The 20,526-nt window shown below is 36.4% G+C and overlaps 3 protein-coding genes across 4 annotated transcripts; 2 read left to right on the forward strand and 1 right to left on the reverse strand.

The window, feature by feature from the left end:
- Window positions 1-797: 797 nt before the first annotated feature.
- On the forward strand, window positions 798-2,948 carry rpl32 (ribosomal protein L32). Of its 2 annotated transcripts, none has more exons than XM_026236285.1 (4): window positions 798-922; window positions 1,541-1,641; window positions 2,165-2,346; window positions 2,775-2,948. In XM_026236285.1, exons 2-4 carry the CDS (start codon window positions 1,546-1,548, stop codon window positions 2,902-2,904), a joined length of 408 nt encoding a protein of 135 aa, XP_026092070.1. In that variant the 5' UTR covers window positions 798-922; window positions 1,541-1,545; the 3' UTR covers window positions 2,905-2,948. The 2 variants fall into 2 exon arrangements, with proteins under 2 accessions (XP_026092070.1, XP_026092071.1); XM_026236286.1 differs by having other exon boundaries at window positions 913-1,082.
- A 444-nt stretch (window positions 2,949-3,392) lies between these two features.
- cand2 (cullin-associated and neddylation-dissociated 2 (putative)) lies at window positions 3,393-12,307 on the reverse strand. The gene is made up of 15 exons (XM_026236252.1): window positions 12,240-12,307; window positions 11,651-11,794; window positions 11,426-11,580; window positions 11,227-11,350; window positions 9,329-9,585; window positions 9,045-9,150; window positions 8,522-8,667; window positions 8,021-8,307; window positions 7,800-7,941; window positions 5,632-7,134; window positions 5,391-5,486; window positions 5,122-5,291; window positions 4,788-4,952; window positions 4,567-4,674; window positions 3,393-4,486 (listed from the first exon to the last, which is right to left on the reverse strand). Exons 1-15 carry the CDS (start codon window positions 12,305-12,307, stop codon window positions 4,262-4,264), a joined length of 3,696 nt encoding a protein of 1,231 aa, XP_026092037.1. The 3' UTR covers window positions 3,393-4,261.
- A 235-nt stretch (window positions 12,308-12,542) lies between these two features.
- On the forward strand, window positions 12,543-19,442 carry sec13 (SEC13 homolog, nuclear pore and COPII coat complex component). Its single transcript, XM_026236275.1, has 9 exons — window positions 12,543-12,703; window positions 13,763-13,807; window positions 13,899-14,014; window positions 15,256-15,407; window positions 15,497-15,630; window positions 15,876-16,009; window positions 17,393-17,513; window positions 17,760-17,906; window positions 18,955-19,442. The coding sequence occupies exons 1-9, from the start codon at window positions 12,701-12,703 to the stop codon at window positions 19,063-19,065; spliced, it is 963 nt and encodes a 320-aa protein (XP_026092060.1). The 5' UTR covers window positions 12,543-12,700; the 3' UTR covers window positions 19,066-19,442.
- The last annotated feature ends 1,084 nt before the right edge of the window (window positions 19,443-20,526 follow it).

The following is a 20,526-nucleotide window of genomic DNA, read 5'->3' on the forward strand; positions in this document are numbered from 1 at the left end:
ATATATATATATATATATATATATATATATATTGCCAATATTGCTATAAATATACATAAACTAAAAAATAAATGCTAAATACACACTTATAGTAGCCTATAGCTAACTAGGAATGAAAGCACAAATTTAGAAAGAAAAATGCTAAAAAGGGGAGAAAGTGTTGTTTGTCTATATATATATATATATATATTCTCTGAAAGCTTGAAGACATGTTCTAGAAAATATTTTTATATATGTTTTAACCACTGTCCTAATAGATCTATTATTGATAAGCGGTTCTGTGGAAGATTTTTATTAATAAGATTTTACTCAATCAAGTATAATCAAGATTAATCTAGTCACATATATGCATTTGTGTCTTATTCCATTACAATCATATAGCCTTTGTGTGAAAGGAATGTGCCTATGTCTGAAACATGCAATGGGCCTTTTTTTTTTTGTTTTTGTTTTTTACCATAGCAAGTCTCTAGGGAGGTATTAAAATTTTAAGCATATCGAAAAGTCTGAGTATTTGGAACGCCCTGTATAGGGTATATAATGGGATGCAACTGGGCATTCGGGAGATCTTCTTGCAGAGAACATCTCGGCTTTGTTTCTCTCTGAAATAAAGTCTATCTTCTTGAAACAAAACCCCGAGACTGTGTGATTCCTCAGATCCATGGCAGACAAAAAAATACACTACAGTTCTAACGTAATAATTTAAATAACATTTAATCAATTTAACTGTTTTGCTATATTAGTTATAATCATGTGCATAAGACGCAACGTAAATTAAAAAAAAAAAAAAATCAGTTTAAAACATGTTGTGCACGGCCACATTTCAGAGCAGGAGCGACTTCCGCTCCCGATGTCCTTTGCGGGCCGTCGCTGCGTCACTTCCTTCTCTTCTCCAGGACTGTCTTCGGTAGAGACAGGCCGAACGGTGAGCGCATCAAAATCTCAATTCATCCTTTTAGATTGTGATTAAGATGAGCGATCCTCAGTGTGCAGCGCTGCAGTAGCGTCCACTGTGTTCACACGCGCTTATATTGTGTCTCGTGGAGCGACAGAGCAGGAGATATTTACATGAAACAACACTCGGGGTTTGTACACGGCGGACAGGGCTGTGATGCGCGTGACACACCGCGGGCACGAGATCGAATATAATACTGCTCTGCTCGCTTTAACATGTCAACAGAGGCATTTTAATCTAACAACTACATGATTGAGACGCTCAGTCTAATATGCTGTGTTCAGTGCTGGTTACATGTATTGTGTGTGTTGCGCCGTGTAGTGTGTAAACTTCAGATTTATGCGCCAAGCTTATAACGTTAGTTTATTGCACGCTTGTAGTTTTTGTTCTTATTAACATCATAGGTCTTGGAGAAGAGTTTACAGCTAGCTAATGTTGCTAACATACATGCTAAAGTAGAATGATTTAGTCATAGTTGCATGTCATTTGTCAAATAGAAGGATTTATTGCATTTAGTTTGGTATTTGTGTTGTTTACCTGTGTTTTTGAACGCAGTGTCTCATTCATTTCTGCATGTTGACTCCGTAGGCACCATGGTTCAACTCCGACCCCTAACCAGACCTAAAATCCTCAAGAAGAGGACCAAGAAGTTCATCAGACATCAGTCCGACCGCTATGTCAAGATCAAGGTGGGGAGCCTGGAGTGTCCTGGAGCATGCAGGCCTGGTTTCTTTCTAGGCTTAGAAAAGTTGCAGGAATAAAAATCACAGGGTTGTTACGAAGTGTAGACTTCTAGTCAGTGTTGGCATGAAATGCTTATCTGAATAAGCCTTTCCAAGGGGACCCACATAGAATAATGTTTATAGCAGTTAAACTACATACAATATTAAGCAAAAAATACATTAAAAAAATGTTTATTGCTGTGAAACAGCCACAGATGCTGGTATGCTGTGTGTTAAAGTGCATGCAGTAGATCTTGTGAATAATTGATTTAATAAACGTTTTCTTTTGATCATTTTAACCCGGATGTGTAATAAATAGGAAGAAAAGCACTACATTTTGTATGTTTTTCAAATGCAGTGCCCACATTTATTCATGTTAAGAGATCAACTAAAGTAGTTCAGTATTCTTTTAAACCACTTCTAATGGAGAACTCCATGTGAATTTAGCCTTCACTTCACATCCTTGATCTAATGTGAACGCTCTCTGTAGAAAAACTGGAGGAAGCCCAGAGGTATTGACAACAGAGTGCGCAGACGCTTCAAGGGTCAGATGCTGATGCCCAACATCGGTTATGGGAGTAACAAGAAGACCAAACACATGCTGCCCTCTGGATTCAGGAAGTTCTTGGTCCACAATATCAAGGAACTTGAAGTCCTCATGATGAGCAACAAGTAAGGTTTTTTTAATCTATTGCCAATTTAATCCAATGTAAGTGTTTCCCATTACATATATAAATTCTTTGAATGTTTTAATGTGTTTGTTGTGGTTCTTGGTGATATGTAGCTAGTAGATTGTATTTGTTTAAAGTGGTTTGGACTGTGTATCTCTCCGATCATACCTGCTGAATTGCCCGTATTCATCTCAGGTGTTGAATCCGGAGAAATATCATGGCGGAGGAAATGCCCATTCCACCTCTAGCTCTTTCCATAGCCAGAAGGTGGAAGATAATCTGCAACAAGTGACTAGTGCTTGTATTTGGGTCTCCTCTTATGAATAAAACTAGGTTGTGTGGACTTAAGTGTCAGTAAGCATTTGAAATGGTTTTTAAAATAAGAAGAATGTGTGATCATCTTATCTTTTTTTTTTTTTTTCTCTGTAGGTCCCATTGTGCAGAGATCGCCCACAATGTGTCTTCAAAGAACAGGAAGCTCATTGTAGAGAGGGCCGCTCAGTTGGCCATTAAGGTTACAAACCCCAACGCCAGACTCCGCAGCGAGGAGAACGAATAATCTGGTTGTCTTGTTGTATTTTCAATAAAATGGGAAAAAAGTGAGACTAGTCTTGTCTTTATTGTCTAGTAACTGTCTGCTTCAGGAGGCAACTTTATCCGTTTGAGAACCAGAAGCCCGTTTGAAAGCAGTTTTTGGTCATTGTCAAATCATAGTGAGTGTATATAGTTAGGAAGTATGTTATTTTGGATGCAGCCCAGGTCTTGGAGACGACCAATGAGCTGATGACCTGAATCAGTTGTGTTTAAGGAGACATGCAAAATGTGCTCTGATGGTTGGGCTCCAGGAACAGGGTTGGAAACCCCTGCCCTGGAAGATGCAGGTTCTGTAATAACGTGATTCAAGATTTAATTTTTTTTATTTTTAACAAAGCTAGTCCATTGCAGGTTCTGCAACCACAAACTAAGGCTAAGCGGATTAACACTGTTATGAATATACTTTATTTTTATAAAAATACACGAGATGTTTTGAAGAACACAGAAAAGCCATAATGTCCAAATTTGTTTGTTTATTGTTTCATTAGGTAAAATAAGAAAAAAATACAAATTTCTCTAAAAGAAATTGGAAGTTAACATCCATATCCATACGTTTTTCTGCAGTGTAGAGAATACAGTTTTTTTGTTGTTGTTTTGTTTTTAGATATGCATTGAAAAGAAGACTCACCCCGTGTGTTTTTAAAATATTTGTAATCACAAGCCATTCCAAGATGGCTTGCACATTTATAATCTTGGGCGAACATATTCTTTTTATAAAAGTCCTTTATCCTTGAAAGGTGATTTGTTAAATTGCGCTGGATATGCATTTTGTAGTTTTCATCTCAGATGGATACGATTTCCTGCCAAAAAAATAAAAAAATTACGGTGACACTTTTATATTATAAGGTTTTATAATAAAACCTTGGATATTTCTAATGATTTATAATTACATAGGGTAAACAAGAGTAAATTGTGCTTGCACTCTAATTTTCTTTGCATTTTTTAAATATAACTTCCAATAGAGCTCACCTAAATTTAGCCATTTTGTAATCAAATAGAGTTATTTTCTCTGCTTGATTTCTGCATGGTGGTTGATCAGCCTGGATTCATCCATTAGCTAACAATATCTGAATTGTAATTTCTTTAGTATTCTATTAATATGTGTGTTCCAGTTACCAGCGTGACACTAACACGTTTAGTGGTAATGGCTACTCTTTTTTTTTTTACTAAAGTACATGTGTCGGAGCATATACTTCTATAATTTTAACTTGAGTGAAAAAGTGTAGTCAGATACTGCAGTATCTGTACTTCTACTTGAGAGAAGGATGTGTGTACTTTTGCCATCTCTTCACAAACTATAAGATAAACTGCAGTTGAGGGTCCTAACTGGTGTCCATCGATTCCACAACCCCTGTTAAGGGGTCTCCTTGCAGGCTCTCAAAGATGGTGGCCATCTCTGTGTTGCTTCTGATCTGATTGGCAAAGTCTGCCATAGCAGGGCTCTTTTCCACCTCGCTGATGGACAGCAGGGCGGCGACTGCACGCATGGCAGAGCGCCTCAGCTCTTCCTGTTTCTCAAACTCTTGCTTCACTGAACCGGCTTTTACCTTTGTATTCAAAAAAAGATAATTGTTTACTGACAACTATATAAGGCAGCATTACAAACTGCTGTCATGTTAAACCTTACTTTTGTAGTGCAAGTGGCTTTTAGTGGTTCGACTAATCTGTCCAGTCTTTGTACTACAGCGGCAGGACAGAGTTTAGAAAGTCTGGCGAGCATAATGAAGGTCAGCATCTAAAAAAATAAAAACAGAATCGTGAGCATCTTAAAAGGGAAAACACATGTAACGGACAACGTTAAGCATAAATCAATGCATTAGACTGCTAAATCACTGAAAATACACTTACTTTAATGTCATAGTGATCTTTCAGGCCTTCTTCAACATGGTTCAGAAACTCAAAAATGTCCAAACAGTCCATGCAGCTGTCCAGCAGAGTATACATGCATTCAAACGCCGCCTTCCGGACGTCCAGACCATCATCTACTGTGTGCTTGAAGGGGCCCATCTCAACCTGAGATGTGATTTAACATGCCGAAATGTGAAAAAATCACAACACAGAATTAAACTTGGCATATAATTTGCATTTCTTTTACAGGCTTTAATAGTAATAGTATTTCCCAAATTGTACACATTGTTTTATATGCCAGTTTCCACATGTTTTTAACATTCATAGTTTGTACCTCTCTAACAAGGTCTTTTCTGATCTGGGTCTCTTTGTATAGGTGTGGGAGAATTGATGTCAGAAGTCCACGGATCAGGGAGGGTTTGTTGTGGGCGGCTGAATTGAACATGACTAAAGCCACCCGCCGGACATTGAGGTTAGGGTCTTGGAGTGTTTTCAGGAAGTCACCTAATAGTGGAATTACAAACTAAGCCATTAGTGCAAGGTTTTAAGACAGTATCTGTCATTCATTTACCGATATACATGTAAAAAATATATATAATTTACCAATGCATCCTTTGAGGAGTGAGTCTATGGGCATGGGGTGGTCTACAATAGTGAACTTCACTGCAGTTACAACCGTACTGCGGGAAAGAGGAGACCCTGGAAGAACAATACATATTGACTTGCTTGTACAGCCTAATTATGTATATCAAATCGTTCACGTTTAAAACTGCATTTTAAGAATATATGTTTAAAACTAGTCTATTATCATAAAAGTTCAATATAACATTTAATCTCTTATTACCTGAGGACAGTTGTTTCTTTAGCCTTGGTATGAGTTCAGATGGACTGACCAGTGTGAGTTTCCCCAAACATTCGGCCACTATATTGCGAGTACCCTCTTCTGCACATTCACAGTGCTTGAACAGCAGATCCCAGATGTTCTCGACATGAGGCTTGAGACTTTCGGCTGACAGAGCGCTAATCATTTCCTTGAGGGAGTGCAGAAGTAGGTACTGTCTCTTTGGCTGGCTTCCGATCTCCTTGAGCATGAATGGCAAGTACTCTCCCAGGTTTCCGACACAAATGTTTCCCAAAGCAAAAGATGCGGCAGACTTGGCTTCCTCGTTAGGAGATCCGAAGGCTTCCATTATGACTCCCTTCAGTTCCTTCTGCCCTTCGAAGTTCATAAAACGTCCAATTTCCCCAAGGCACAGCAACGAGAGAATTCTCACAGACTCTGAAGATTTGGGATTCTTAACATCCTGGATAAGGTTGGTGACCACTCCAGAAGCCTCTTTGGGAACGGCCATTGACAAGGCTGCTACACACTTGGCCACCGAGTAGTAGGACTGTTTATGCATGGACATGGAGTCAGCTGACCTTGAATCATAGAAAGGCCCTCTCAAGGCTTTCAGAAGGTCACTGTAACCCATGTTGTTTGCCTTTGTGGCTACGAGAACCTTGAAGAACTCAAGTAAGGAATTAAGAGCACCTCCTTGTAGCAGTGGAGAATGGACTAAGTTAAGCACTTCAGGTAAAATTGTCCCCCCAATCTTGCTCAAAGAGGAAGGGCAAACTTTGGCCATACAGGTGATCAGCGTTATTGCCACTTGTGAGATATGCATATCACTCTCCTGAATCAAAGCAGGTACCTCACTCAGTATGGAGTCTATCAAAGGCGGCTTGAAGCTGTCACTGTAGTTTGTAACCATAACATTCAGGGCCGTTATCGTGTTCAACTTAAGGGCTCGCTGGTTTTTCCGTAAGAAGGATCCAAGAATTGGAATCCCCTCCGTTAAAATGGGTCTTAAGTCGATTTTAAGTGGTGAGGAAGCAACAAGGGTCAAAGTCTTCACTGCGACAAGTCTGGTGATTTCATTTTTAAGCCTTTCCAGAAATATCTGCAAGGTGGGCTGCAGGTCAGCACCAAGCTGGTCACCAAAATGACTCAAAATGTGACCCATGGAGAAAATGGCTCGCTCTTTCACTTCTTGGTCTATGTCAGCCGCCTTTAACCTCTTCAAGGTGCAGGCAAACACAATCTTAATGTAAGGTTTGGCATCAAAAGAGACGGGCTTGTCCAGTGGGCGCATGAGCTTGACGATCTGCTGGGTGACTTGGAGGGCCTCAGATGTGATCTTATAAAACGGGTCTTCCACGCATTGGATGACCGGTGGTAAGATGACGTTAATGTGTGGGTGGAAGATCTCTGGGTTGTGGCTACTTAAGAGAACATTGAGGAAAGCAAGGGCATCAATTTTCAGATTTGAAGAGGTTGACTTGTCTGTCAAGGAGTAAATAATACCTAAAGAGAGATAAAAGCTGAAATGAATGTATACACTGAAATAATATGCCACCAAATTGGTCCAAAATGCAAGAGGTCCAAAGGCAAATTTGGACTATACCAGGCTTCATCAACCCTAGACCTCGAGATCCATTTTCCTGCAGGGTTTTGCTCCAACCTGGATTAAACACACCTACTGTACTTGAAACTTTGTAGTAATCCTGAAGATCTTAATTGGCATGTTCAGATGTGTTTGATTAGGGTTGGACCTAAACTCTGCAGGAAAGTGGATCTCGAGGATCAGAGTTAAGGACCCCTGGACTAGACTATGATGTACTTGTTGAAACTAGAGCAAGATAAGAAAATCTTTGACTAGACCTTAGTGTCCTTTAGCAATAGACAATCTGAAGTAAGCATGTTAGCTGTTCTTTTTCAGAATAGTGACTTGACACCATGTTTACAATGGGTGTGACTATAGTTTTGTGAACTCTCCAAATCAGTTTGTCCTTCATGTCAGAAGTCAAATGGGGCATCAGTTTACTATTGGTAACTCATTGCTTTGCATCCATTTAAGACAGTATCACTGGTTATAATGCGTTTTACTGGCTTTTGACGTCCAGATGCTCTTTTACAATGCAAACAGGGTGTTAGCATAGCATTTTATACAAAATCTCTTTTAATCAGACCTGGAATGAGGGCTGGTATGTGTTCTCCCAGTTGACCAGGCAGTACATTGGCCATTTCTGTCAGGAGACTGAAGCAGCTTTGCCTACATCTCATGCTTTTCTCCTTTAGCTGTCGGTGTAAAGCTTTTACAACTGTAGGTACCTGTGAGAGCAGGTCAGAGCAGTTTTTAGGAGATATGCACCAGATGTAAGTTGGGTCGATAACCTGCAAACATTAGTACCTGTTTCTTCAAGAGAGAAATTGCTGGCTCCTCTTTAGCCCCTGTGTCCAGAATGGGACCATGAGGGCGTCTGGTCTGTCTGAGCAAAGCCACGAAGGCGGAGAAAATGTCAGTTTTAACATTGTCCTCACGCTCTTTGAAACGGGACACCAACGTTGGGCTTACAGATCCATAAAGCTCCACCAGCAGATCCCTGCGGCTGCTGATTATCGCCTCCAGACATTTCACAGAGGAACGCCGCACCTTCCAGCTCATGTCATCATCATCACTGTATTCATCATCAGACTCTATAGATAACAAGTGTGCTGACTGTGAAAAACATGCTCCGAGTGGGCAGCACTACATCAGCCATCTGCCTCATCTTATAGATAGATAAACTTGAATTTGTCTTTAAAATTATTAATAATTTGTAAAAAAAAAAATCAAAAACATAATACTGTTTTTTTGTTTAAAGATGGAATTATTCCTCCTAAAGATGCATAATAATGGTCAAAAAATCACCTTGATCTTCATCCTCTTTGTCCTCAATGTCCATGCTGTCATCCTCGTCATCATCAGCATCGTAGTTGTAATTGGGGTCGTAGGTGATGTACTTCAAACATAACTTGATGATTGCTTGTATGTTAGGAGACATTTCCTTTGGACATCTGTTAGTCAGACACATATACACATATAAAATAATATGATATAATTTAACATATAAAATGAAAAAATAATAATAATAATTTTATTATTTTAGACTAGAAAAAATACTAACAATGCTGCAAAAATGGCAAAACAATGTAATTAGCCACAGTAACATAAAAAAGGAAAAAAACTATAAAAAAAAACTAAAAAAATTCTACAATGTAAAATAATGACAAAATATTACAATTTAAACCAAAAAAATAAACCAAGATATTAAAATACTTGTAAAATATAATGCAATTAAAAAACAAAAAAACAACATTGACTCGTGTTGAAAAAAAAAGTAAGTTTAAGTTTTTGAGCAATTAATAAAGAAATAAAATAGAAATAGTTTTACCTGCTAACAAAAGCTTCAAAAGCTTGAAAGCAGAACTCGCGTAGCTCATCATCCTCCACGTTACAAAATTTCACCACCATTGGCACAATCTTTTGCAGGTGTTCACCTTCAGATCATAAGACTCAATATTACTACACTTTGATATTCAAAATGTAATGTACATGTAATATTCAAAATCTCCAAAAGACATTTTAGTACTTATTATGATTCATTACATTCTGTTAGTCTCTTTGGCCCTCAACGCCGAAAGACAGAATTCTAGCAGAAATATTGAATCAGCTCACCAATCCTGTGTCCTCCTCGTCTGCTGACCGTGGCCAGGCACTGGATGTAGGTACGGACGCTGGCGGTGGGCGGTCCGCGGGACAGTTCGCCCATGAGGTGTTCGGTGAGCTGCGTGAACAAAGCCGGGCTACAACTGGGCACCAGGTGACCCAGAGCAATTATAGAGCGTTTCCTCACAGCCATATGAGGACTCGTAAGCTGAGCGAGGAGGCTGGTCAGAATCGACTGATGGAAGCTCACCAGAGCAGTGCTCAACCTGTCAAATAATGTATAAGACTGATCCCAGATAGCACAGGTACATCTGCAAGATGTCTGTTAAAGATCACTTCATCTGCTGTGTACAAACATCCTCTAAGATATCAGTTTTACATTCATTCTAAATATAAACATCTTCAATACATCTTCTAAACGTCTGTTTGACATCTGATAGATGTCTTTAAGATGTCAGTTTTGCATTAATTCTAAATCATAAACATCTTAAATACATCTAAATGTCTATCTGACATCGAATAGATGTCTTTAAGATGTCAGTTTTACATTCATTCTAAATCATAAACATTTTAAATACATCTAAACGTTTATTTGACATCTGATAGACGTCTATAAGATGTTTTACATTCATTCTAAATATAAACATCTTCAATACATCTTCTAAACATCTATTTGACATCTGATAGATGTCTTTAAGATGTAAATTTTACAATTATTATAAATCATAAACAGTTTAAATACATCTAAAATGTCTATATGACATCTGATAGCCGTCTTTAAGATGTTTTACATTCATTCTAAATATAAACATCTTCAATACATCTTCTAAATGTCTATTTGACATCTGATAGATGTCTTTAAGATGTCAGTTTTGCATTCATTCTAAATATAAACATCTTCAATACATCTTCTAAATGTCTATTTGACATCTGATAGATGTCTTTAAGATGTGAATTTTACATTCATTATAAATCATAAACATTTTGAATACATCTAAATGTCTATTTGACATCTGATAAACGTCTTTAAGATGTCATTTTAAATCATAAACAACTTAACTTAACAGACGTCTATAAGATGTCAGTTTTACATTTATTCTAAATATAAACACTTTAAATACATCTTAATGTCTGATTGACATCTGATAGACATCTTTAAGATGTTTTACATTCATTCTAAATATAAACATCTTCAATACATCTTCTAAATGTCTTTTTGACATCTGATAGATGTCTTTAAGATGTTTTACATTCATTATAAACATAAACATCTTCAATACATCTTCTAAACATCTATTTGACATGTGATAGTCGTCTTTAAGATGTCAGTTTTATATTCATTCTAAATCATAAACATTTTAAATACATCTTAATGTCTATTTGACATCTGATAGACGTCTTTAAGATGTTTTACATTCATTATAAATATAAACATCTTAAATACAGCTAAACGTCTATTTGACATCCGATAGATGTCTTTAAGATGTTTTACATTCATTATAAATATAAACATCTTAAATACAGCTAAACGTCTATTTGACATCCGATAGATGTCTTTAAGATGTTTTACATTCATTATAAATATAAACATCTTAAATACAGCTAAATGTCTATTTGTCTCTAAGATGACAGTTTTACATTTCTTTCTACATCATAAACCTAAACATCTATTTGACATCTAATAGACATCTTTAAGAGGTCAGTTTTACATCCATTTTAAATCATAAACATCTTAGATACATCTAAATGTCTATTTGACATCTGAAAGGAAACGTCCTATAGACGTATTGCAGATGAGCAAACAATCTAGCAGATTAATGTCAAATAGACGTCTCTGAGATGTACGTGTGCTATCAGGGGATGGGTGGATGATCATAAACACTTCCATGCAAGACGTGCTAACTAACCTGCCCAACATGTCGGAGAGAATATCCAAAGCCTCCAGCTGAATGGACACGTCGTCTTGCATTCCCATGGCTCCAATCAACTGGGACGTGATTTTCTTACAGACGTTGACTGTGAGGCTCACACCTTCAACACAATACAACAACTAAGACTAACAAGATCTTTAAAAAGATGGATTTTTCTCTTAAATCACCTTGATACCTGTAGATGACGGTGGCAGTTCAGCGATAACGGTCTTCAGGCCCATGCTGGAAATGTCCCTCAGCTGCTCTTTGTTGGACACCATGTTGGAGCAAAGCGTGTCCACCATCGTCTCCACCTGACACTCCTTCACTTTTCCCACCAAAGGACCGAGACTACACAAACCAGAAATAATCACGACCACTGTATCACCAAAAAGGAAGAAAGTCTGAGTGAAAGCAATACCATTTGACAGCCAAGTTTTGCACTTCTCCATTTTTGTCCTCAAGAAGTTTGAGTAGCATCGCCACAACTTTCCTCTCGCTTTCCTCGTCCAGTTTGATTGAGTCTTTCTGGAGCTCCATCATCAGGTCATTGGCCGCCATAAACCTGATAGAAATCAGTTTTGATGTACTTCAAATCCACATCGCAATGGTTTTACCATGGTAAATAATACTAAGGTAGCACCACAGTACTTTATTTGCTATCTGAAAAGCTTACGTAGCATAAAAATTTGAGAACAACTAATTAGAAACCAAATTCTGCAGGAAGTTATCACTAATGTTGATTAATTTAATCTTTAAGTTTGATATAGAATAGTTAAAAATCCATGCAAACAAATCATTGTTTTCAGTAAGTCCACAACAGCTAGTTTTTAGTTACAAAAGTCAATGTTTAATCCAGTTAAGAGTTTCAAGGCATAGAATCTGAAAGTTATTCAGATATAAAAAGTTGATTGAGCTTTGTATAAAAACTGCAGGCCTTTGCTTTGTCATTGGCCTATTTCTGCTAACACTAAGTTAGTCATGCGTATACAACACACACTTAGTCTTACCGAAAGTCTTTGTCAGTGGATGTCATTTTTTCCAAAAGATTGGAAATGTAAAAGGTGACATTCGACATCTTGGCTTTTTAAACCACTGCGCTTTAATGGAGAATTAAAACTTAGTACAGAAAGTTGAGCTTGATTAAGATCATAGCGCCTGGCTGGATACTGGACAGACTGCGACATATGACACTTTGGGACAGTTATAAATAGAGATGAGCGATAATAATGGACCTCGCTCTGGCGTCCTCTGTCGGACTCGATGTGAACCGCGGACGAGAAAACTGAGCGGAACCTTGTTTTAGTTCCAGCCGGAGTTTAGCGGCGGAAACACAGTGTGCGCGGAGAGCTCGGTCTGCCACGTCGGAAATACTATCTGTTATTTAATTTCTGAAGAGCTGAGACTTCAGCTGAGACACTTTCTTACATTTTCAGAAGTCAAGTTGCCTGTTGGAGGGCTATAATCAAATATGGTGAGTGGTACATTGTTGACTGGGTTTGCATTATTCCCAGATTTTAGTTTAAACCCCGGTAGTTCTTGGTCTGAGGGATGGAAAAACCCAAGCAAAACCGATTCTGTAGTTTTTAATAAGCGACCTGATGGAAAACACGGTCACTTTTTACACGTCAAAACTGTTTATGAGATTAAAGCAACTTTCTAGTGTTTTAGTTATGATTAGGTTAGGAACATATTTATAAAACAGCGCTGATAATATATTATTATATTTGATTCTGACAGATATCCATGTTTGTTAGAGTTTCCTCTGCTATATTTTTCACAAGCTTATATTCCCCCCCCCCCCCATTATTATTATTATTATTTATTATCATCATCATCATTATTAATAATACAATTAATTGTAGTTACGATCCGACGAATATATATTAAGGCTTTAAAAAAAGAATATTTAATAGTGCTGTCAATAGATTAAAAGTCAGGATAAAGCCCGCTAATTACTTTTTCAATTTATCCAATAAACAATAAGCTTAACATTAGTAAATTATTGCAGAAAGTAAAGAAGCGCATATATCAGTGTTTGCAGAAAAATAGTAATTTAAAAATACTTTTTTTGTATATTATTAAGTGTTGTAAGTCGATTAAAATATTTAATTCAGTTAATTACTTTATAAATAAAATAAACATTACATTGCATATATCAGTATGCATAAAATTAAATAAAATAAATGAATAAATAAATTGTGCATTTTATTTATATATATATATATATATATATATATAACGGAATTTAACAGTATTTGTTAATTGAATAAAATATTTATTTCAGTTAATTACATTTTAAATAATTATGAAATAATAATAATAATGACATTTATAAATAATCAATTAGTTGCAAATACCTTTAAACAAGACCGTTTATTGAGATTTTGGGCTACTCAGATCAAATGCATGATGATATCAACAATTCTATTAATGTCAATTATATCTGATGCACTATAAAACAGTCTAAAACAAATTAAAACATAACAAGTGTTTAAGTTGTTCAGCAAGTGTGTGGTCTTGTGTCCCTCAGGTTTCGGTCATTAACACAGTGGACACCTCACACGAGGACATGATCGTGAGTGTCTCCGTCCAGTCTGTCTCCTCCTTTACCTTCACTGCATCTTCTCCAGCAGCTTCATGACTCTGGTTTGTTGTTCTGTCTTCAGCATGATGCTCAGATGGATTATTATGGCACCAGGCTGGCCACCTGCTCCTCTGATCGCTCTGTGAAGATCTTCGACGTCAAAAACGGAGGGCAGATCCTCGTGGCTGATCTGAGGGGGTGAGTGAAGCACGCAACTAAAACTGGGCTTCAGTGATGCCAAAATGAAACTAAAACTTCAGGAGACTATTACAATAACCAGAAAATGTAACTATTCCCTATGCAAAATAATACAGTTTTCCGCAGGAATTACATATTCAATTATTTCAATTTAAATATACATTACAAAAATGAAATCTATTCTTTTAATATTTATTTTAGTAATTGCTCAAGTAAATAATTAGTTGAAAATGGATAACAAAGAAACAATTACGTATAATCATACATCCAAAAACTTAATTAAGCAGTTTTGTTATAATTAGGGAGATTAATTTATTAAAATATTTAATGCAGTTAATTACATGATTAATAGTTATAAACTAAACTGATACAGTTTTGATACAACAAAAAGGGCTAACAAACACAATTATTTAATATCCCCCCAAAATTTAACTATAAATAAATTAAATATATAATATATAAAATGTATAATAAATATATAAAATATTTTAAAAATAAAGTATGTTTTTAATTAAGTAGTTATTCAAATAAAAAAGGAGTGAATGGGTAAGAGAAAGAAACCAATTATATATATATATATATAATAGAAAAAAATAAAAACAATAGAATAATTACGTATTTATCAGCATTATCAAATGTACGTAAAAATCTGCTTACATTTATGTGTTATATTTAGTGTTGTCAATGGATTAAAATATTAAACCCAGTAAATTAAACAAGTAATTATTAAATAATACAATGAAAATAATAATAATAATTTTTTTTTGTTTTTTTTTTTGTCAGGAACAGGTCATTTATAACTAAATATATTAGTATTGGCTGAAAAATACCCCCAAATAATTCATAATTAAATAATATATTACTGTAGCTGACATCAAATTGGCATGAAAGAAAGTGTTTTACTGGTATCATGATTCTTATTTATTTATTATTATACATTTACTTTTTTATAATAAACTAAAACTCTAGTTTAAGGGTGACTTATGACTGATACTTAAATTAAATGTAAATGTAAAAATTAAATTAAATTAAATTAAACTTACATTTTATGCATTTAACAGACGCTTTTATCCAAAGTGACTTACAGTGCATTCAGATTAAATTTTTTTCCCTAGCATGTGTTCTTTGGGAATCGAACCCACAACCTTGCGCTGCTAACTCAATGCTCTACCACTGAGCCACAGGAACACTTAATTTATCTTACTAGTTCTTTTATTTCAATTGTTTCGATGTCTGGGCAGTCATGAGGGTCCAGTGTGGCAGGTGGCCTGGGCTCACCCCATGTACGGCAACATCCTGGCGTCCTGCTCCTACGACAGGAAGGTGATCATCTGGAGGGAGGAGAACGGCACCTGGGACAAGATGTATGAATACACCGGCCACGACTCCTCCGGTAACGTCACGCTCTTGATTCTCACACTCAAACACCGTGACACAGAAATGCATCCCGCTGCAGACAGTCACACGTTTGTTGTCCCGCAGTGAACTCTGTTTGTTGGGGGCCGCATGACTTCGGCTTGTTTCTGGCCTGTGGCAGCTCAGACGGGGCCATTTCTGTGTTGACCTGCTCTGGAGATGGACACTGGGATGTTAAGAAGATCAACAATGCACATACAGTGAGTCCTGCCTTTTATATGCCAATGCAATATCCTAAAATATATTTCTATAGGCCTCAAGTAATTATTATTTGATTATTATAAATATAATAATAATTTTTCCTTTTGTTTTAAATTAAAACGTTTAGAAATTCTAATTTTACATGAGCTACAGGAAAATCTTGACGATGCAAGACTTGTTTTTTTGAGTATGGTAGATGTTTGTTGTACTGAGTTTTTAATGTTTTCTCTCCTCTCGCCGGCAGATCGGCTGTAACGCTGTGAGTTGGGCCCCAGCTGTTGTTCCAGGGAGTCTTATTGAGCAGCCAACAGGACAGAAGCCAAACTACATCAAGAGATTTGTGTCTGGAGGCTGTGACAATCTGGTCAAGCTTTGGAAGTGAGTCCAGCGCTTTTAATAAAGAGAGTACAGTGACGAGCACCTGCTGTCAGCTTTTACTACAACAGTTGGGCTCCAGTAGAGCCACGCTGAATAAAACTTAAAAAATGTACACATTAGCATTTGGAAAAATTAAGATGTTAATTTGTTTTTGAAAGAAGTCTGATTCTGTGTTTATTTGACCGAAAATGCAGTTATATTGTGAAATATTATTACAATTTAAAATAACAGTTTTCTGTTTGAATATATTGTAAAATGCAATTTATTCCTGTGATGTAAAGCTACATTTTCTGCATTATTACTCCAGTCTTCAGTGTCACATGATCCTTCAGAAATCATTCTGATTTGCTGCTCAAGAAACATTTCTGATAGTTATCAATGTTGACAACAGTTCAAAATGTTGAAACTCTTTGATAAAACAATTTTTTTTAGTGGAAAGTTCATAAAAACGACATTTATTTGAAATACATTGATGTAATGTTTTAACTAGGGATGCACCGAATCCATATTTTTGGGGTTCGGCCGAATACCGAATCCACTGTTTAAGATTTGGCCAAATCCGAAACCGAATACCGAATCCTACTCGCATGTTTATTCCAATAACACAGTAAAACACATTAATGTAGTAAACAACGTCCACTGATGACATGATGAAGTGGGAAAAACTATTTTGACAATTACCATAAGCCGCTTACACAAGTACAAACCAAAACCTTTCAATAAAAGTGCAGCAATGCAAAGAAAAGTGTTTTTCTTTTCTTTTTTAAACCAGAATATGTTTGGTGACTTTAAATTTTTAATTAATGTTATTGAACATTTACTCAATAAACATGGATAGTAGGCAGTTTTTGTTTATAATAGTATAGGCTACGATTAGAACAGTAGCCAAATATTACGAAAAATATTACGGAAGATCACACACATCTCCTGCATCATAATTACATTAATATAAAACCTCTAACCTTTCACATGAAATGAGAGTTTCTTTTAAAAAAAAACAAGATGCTCTGCATTAACAGGTGACAGCTGGTTGCGAGTATGGGAACAAATGTCCCCAGCAGCACTGAAAAGTCTTTCACTGGGCACAGAGGTAGATCTTTGCTGTTTTTGCCAGCAGTGAAAAAAAAAAACACTTATCTCTAAGTCAGCACCCAATGTGACTGGCTCTGTATTGCTACAGAGCGGTCCTCATGTAAACACCATCACTTAATCAACGGCCGCTTGACGTCGACCAGCGTAGCGCAAGCCTAGGGTTCGGTGGAAAAAAAATCTAAGATTCGGACGAAACCTAACCCTGTCAAAAAGCCCAGTATTCGGCCGAATCTGAATCCGAATCTTGGATTCGGTGCATCCCTAGTTTTAACGTTCATATTTCCTCCCCAGGGAAGAGGACGGCCAGTGGAAAGAGGACCAGAAGCTGGAGGCGCACAGTGATTGGGTGAGAGATGTTGGCTGGGCTCCTTCCATTGGTCTGCCGACCAGCACAATCGCCAGCTGCTCACAGGTGATTTACTATAAATACTGTCCTGTAGATCACTGTAAACAATAACTGTAATACAATCTAGAGCTAAATTAAGTTAGATTTAAATTGATGTTTATTTTTAAACTATAAATTATATTACATTCCTGTAGTGCAAACAATTGAGCATGGCATGTGTTTTATTCCTTAGGGAAGTCTTTAACTGTTTATGATATCTACCTTTAATCCCATATATATAAATGATTTATTTTGTATTATTGTCCACCTTAGGACGGTCGTGTGTTCATCTGGACGTGTGACGACCCAGCCGGTAACACCTGGACGGCTAAACTGCTCCACAAATTCAATGACGTGGTGTGGCACGTGAGCTGGTCCATCACAGGAAACATCCTGGCTGTGTCAGGAGGAGACAACAAAGTATGTGCTCAGCTGGATTTAAAGAAATAGTTGCTCAATAATGTGATGTATTCACCCTCAAACTACTTAAAATGGCTTTTTCAATCAACCATTGTAGCAAATTAGATTCAAAATGAATAAAATAAGTGTAAAAATAATCTATAAAATACACTACTGTTAAAAAATAAACAAGAAATTAATATTTTTATTCAGCAGGAACATTACATTGATCAGTAGTGACAGTAAGAAATTGTATAATGTAACAAAAGTTTCCATTTCAAATAAATGCTGTTCATTTGTACTTACTTTTCATCAATGAACCCTGAAAAAATGCAACATGAAGAGAAATGCATCATTAAGAGACTTTTCAAAAACATTAAAAAAATTGACCAGTTTACTAAAACTATTTTAAACTAATAATAGAAGCTATCGATGGTACTGAAATAACACTGCTAATAAACACTGTGATACTCAAGGATGGATGTTGTGTGCCAAACATGATTCATCCCATCACCAACTAAAGGACAGGCCGTGAACGTACTCTGACAGATTCATTGTGATTCATTCAGTTTTCACCATGAAACGTATGTTGACAGTCTTTGGCTCTCGTCCCATGGGATTAAGGAGTGAAGATGCTCCGCTGGAGCTTACAGCTCTGCAGAGCCGCCATTTCCTCAACTTCATTACTCATTTTACAGTGCCTGAGTATTAGGCACTCTCAGGTTCAGGCATTAATGACGGAGGTTATATCACCCAGCACTCGGCCCAGCGTGAGGGAGTGGGTCCTCGATGTCGCCGTTATTTAAATGGAGACTCTTGGCTGTTGCGCTTTTTGTCATATTTTCACATGCTGCGTTGTAATTATTCACAGCAGCGAGCGCCGGGTTGAGCCAGTTACTCTCAGACAATATCTGATGCATTTATAAAACAGACAGCTATATAGTGTAAAAGTGCTTTGAAAATAAGCACAGGTGAAATATAGGTGGTAAAATATTCATAAATAAAAGGGATTGTTCAACCAAAAATGAAAAGCACGTCATTTATGTTTCCCATTGACTTTTGCGCTTAGGTGACCCTGTGGAAGGAGTCAGTGGACGGACAGTGGGCTTGTATCAGTGACGTCAACAAAGGTCAGGGGGCCGTGACCTCCATCACAGACAGCCAACAGAACGAGCAGTGAAGCCCGTCTCCTCTCTCACACCTCCAATCAGACAAGACTGACTCTGTGCTGCCCTAAAAGACTTTCTTGAACGTTAAAAGTGCATCTCGGTTTCAGCCGGCAGAGTGGATATGAAATTTTGTTCTGGTTTTCATCCTGACCCTGATTTTTTTTAGATTGTTTCCATTGGTTCATTTCCAAACAGGATGTTTGAGCTGATTTATATTGTTTGTAAAAATCCTTAACCTGTTAATTATGTTGAGAAAAGATTCATGAAGAAGTAAGAAAAAAATGATGATACGTGAAAGCTGGTCCAGATATATTAGCCACAATGGACTTGGTGTGCTTCAAGACCTACACGACCATCGAAGAATAAAGCTTTCTGTACTAAACTATAACTATAGTTTATTATTTTTATTATATAGTTTATTATTACTGTTTTATTATTATTAATTTAAATAAATCATATTTTATGTACAATTTAATTACCTACAATATAATGGTTATAAAAATATGTTGTGTGTTTTTGGGGGGAAGTTTTTGTTTTGATTAACTTTTAAAACCATGAAATCAACTTTAAACATTCATTTGATTAATACATAGTTTTATTGTTCAGGATTTACACGTTAGCTTAAATGGAGAGTTCCCCTCAAAAATAATGTGACAATTCAACAAATATAGTTAAAGTTGCATAGCTTTGTAAAAAAAAAAAAAAGACATTAAATCAAAGTAATTCAATTATTTAGAAATCACTCATGTTTATTTTATAATGATACTGTTATACAGGAAAAACTAATAGGAACAGCATATTTAAAAAATCTCTATTTAATATTTATCATATCTGCAATATGTGAACTCAAAATTGTGCAATATATATTTGCAATTGATAAAAAAGTCCAAATTGTGAGCGATAAACTGATAATTGTGACAAAAAAAGTCATGATTACCTTTTTTATACTTTCATTCTGTGGTGGAAACCTGGCATTCTGTGGACCGCACACATTTGGGAGTGAAGTGTACGCTAATTATAAAAATGTATATGTTTTTTATTGTTTAGAAAAAAGCATAAAGATCCACCCCTAAACTTAACTGTCAGAAGATCATATGGAAAGTACGATTAAGATCATATATGATGAGAATCAATATGAATTGGCCACCAATTCACCAAAACATAAAATATTCGAGTGTAGGAATAAAATAGGTTGCAAATGACGTTTCATGTTGACTTTACACCACATCTTAAAATGCAATACCTGAAACGTCAAAAAAACTAAAAAAAACAATAAGCAAAATTGTTGGCATCACCTGCATAATCTGTCAAATAAACACGCCGTCTAAACATCCAGCGTGAACATACTATGGCAGTTGTTTCCATTACTGTCATATTTAATTATGCCTCGGTTACAGATTTGGCAAAGTTGCTCATGGGTTCAGGAGATCAGCACAGAGCCCTGCCAACACTCCCTCGGCCTCCAGTTATGA

This window comes from Carassius auratus, chromosome 47 (genome assembly GCF_003368295.1).
Source record: "Carassius auratus strain Wakin chromosome 47, ASM336829v1, whole genome shotgun sequence".
NCBI classification, from domain to species: Eukaryota; Metazoa; Chordata; class Actinopteri; order Cypriniformes; family Cyprinidae; genus Carassius; species Carassius auratus.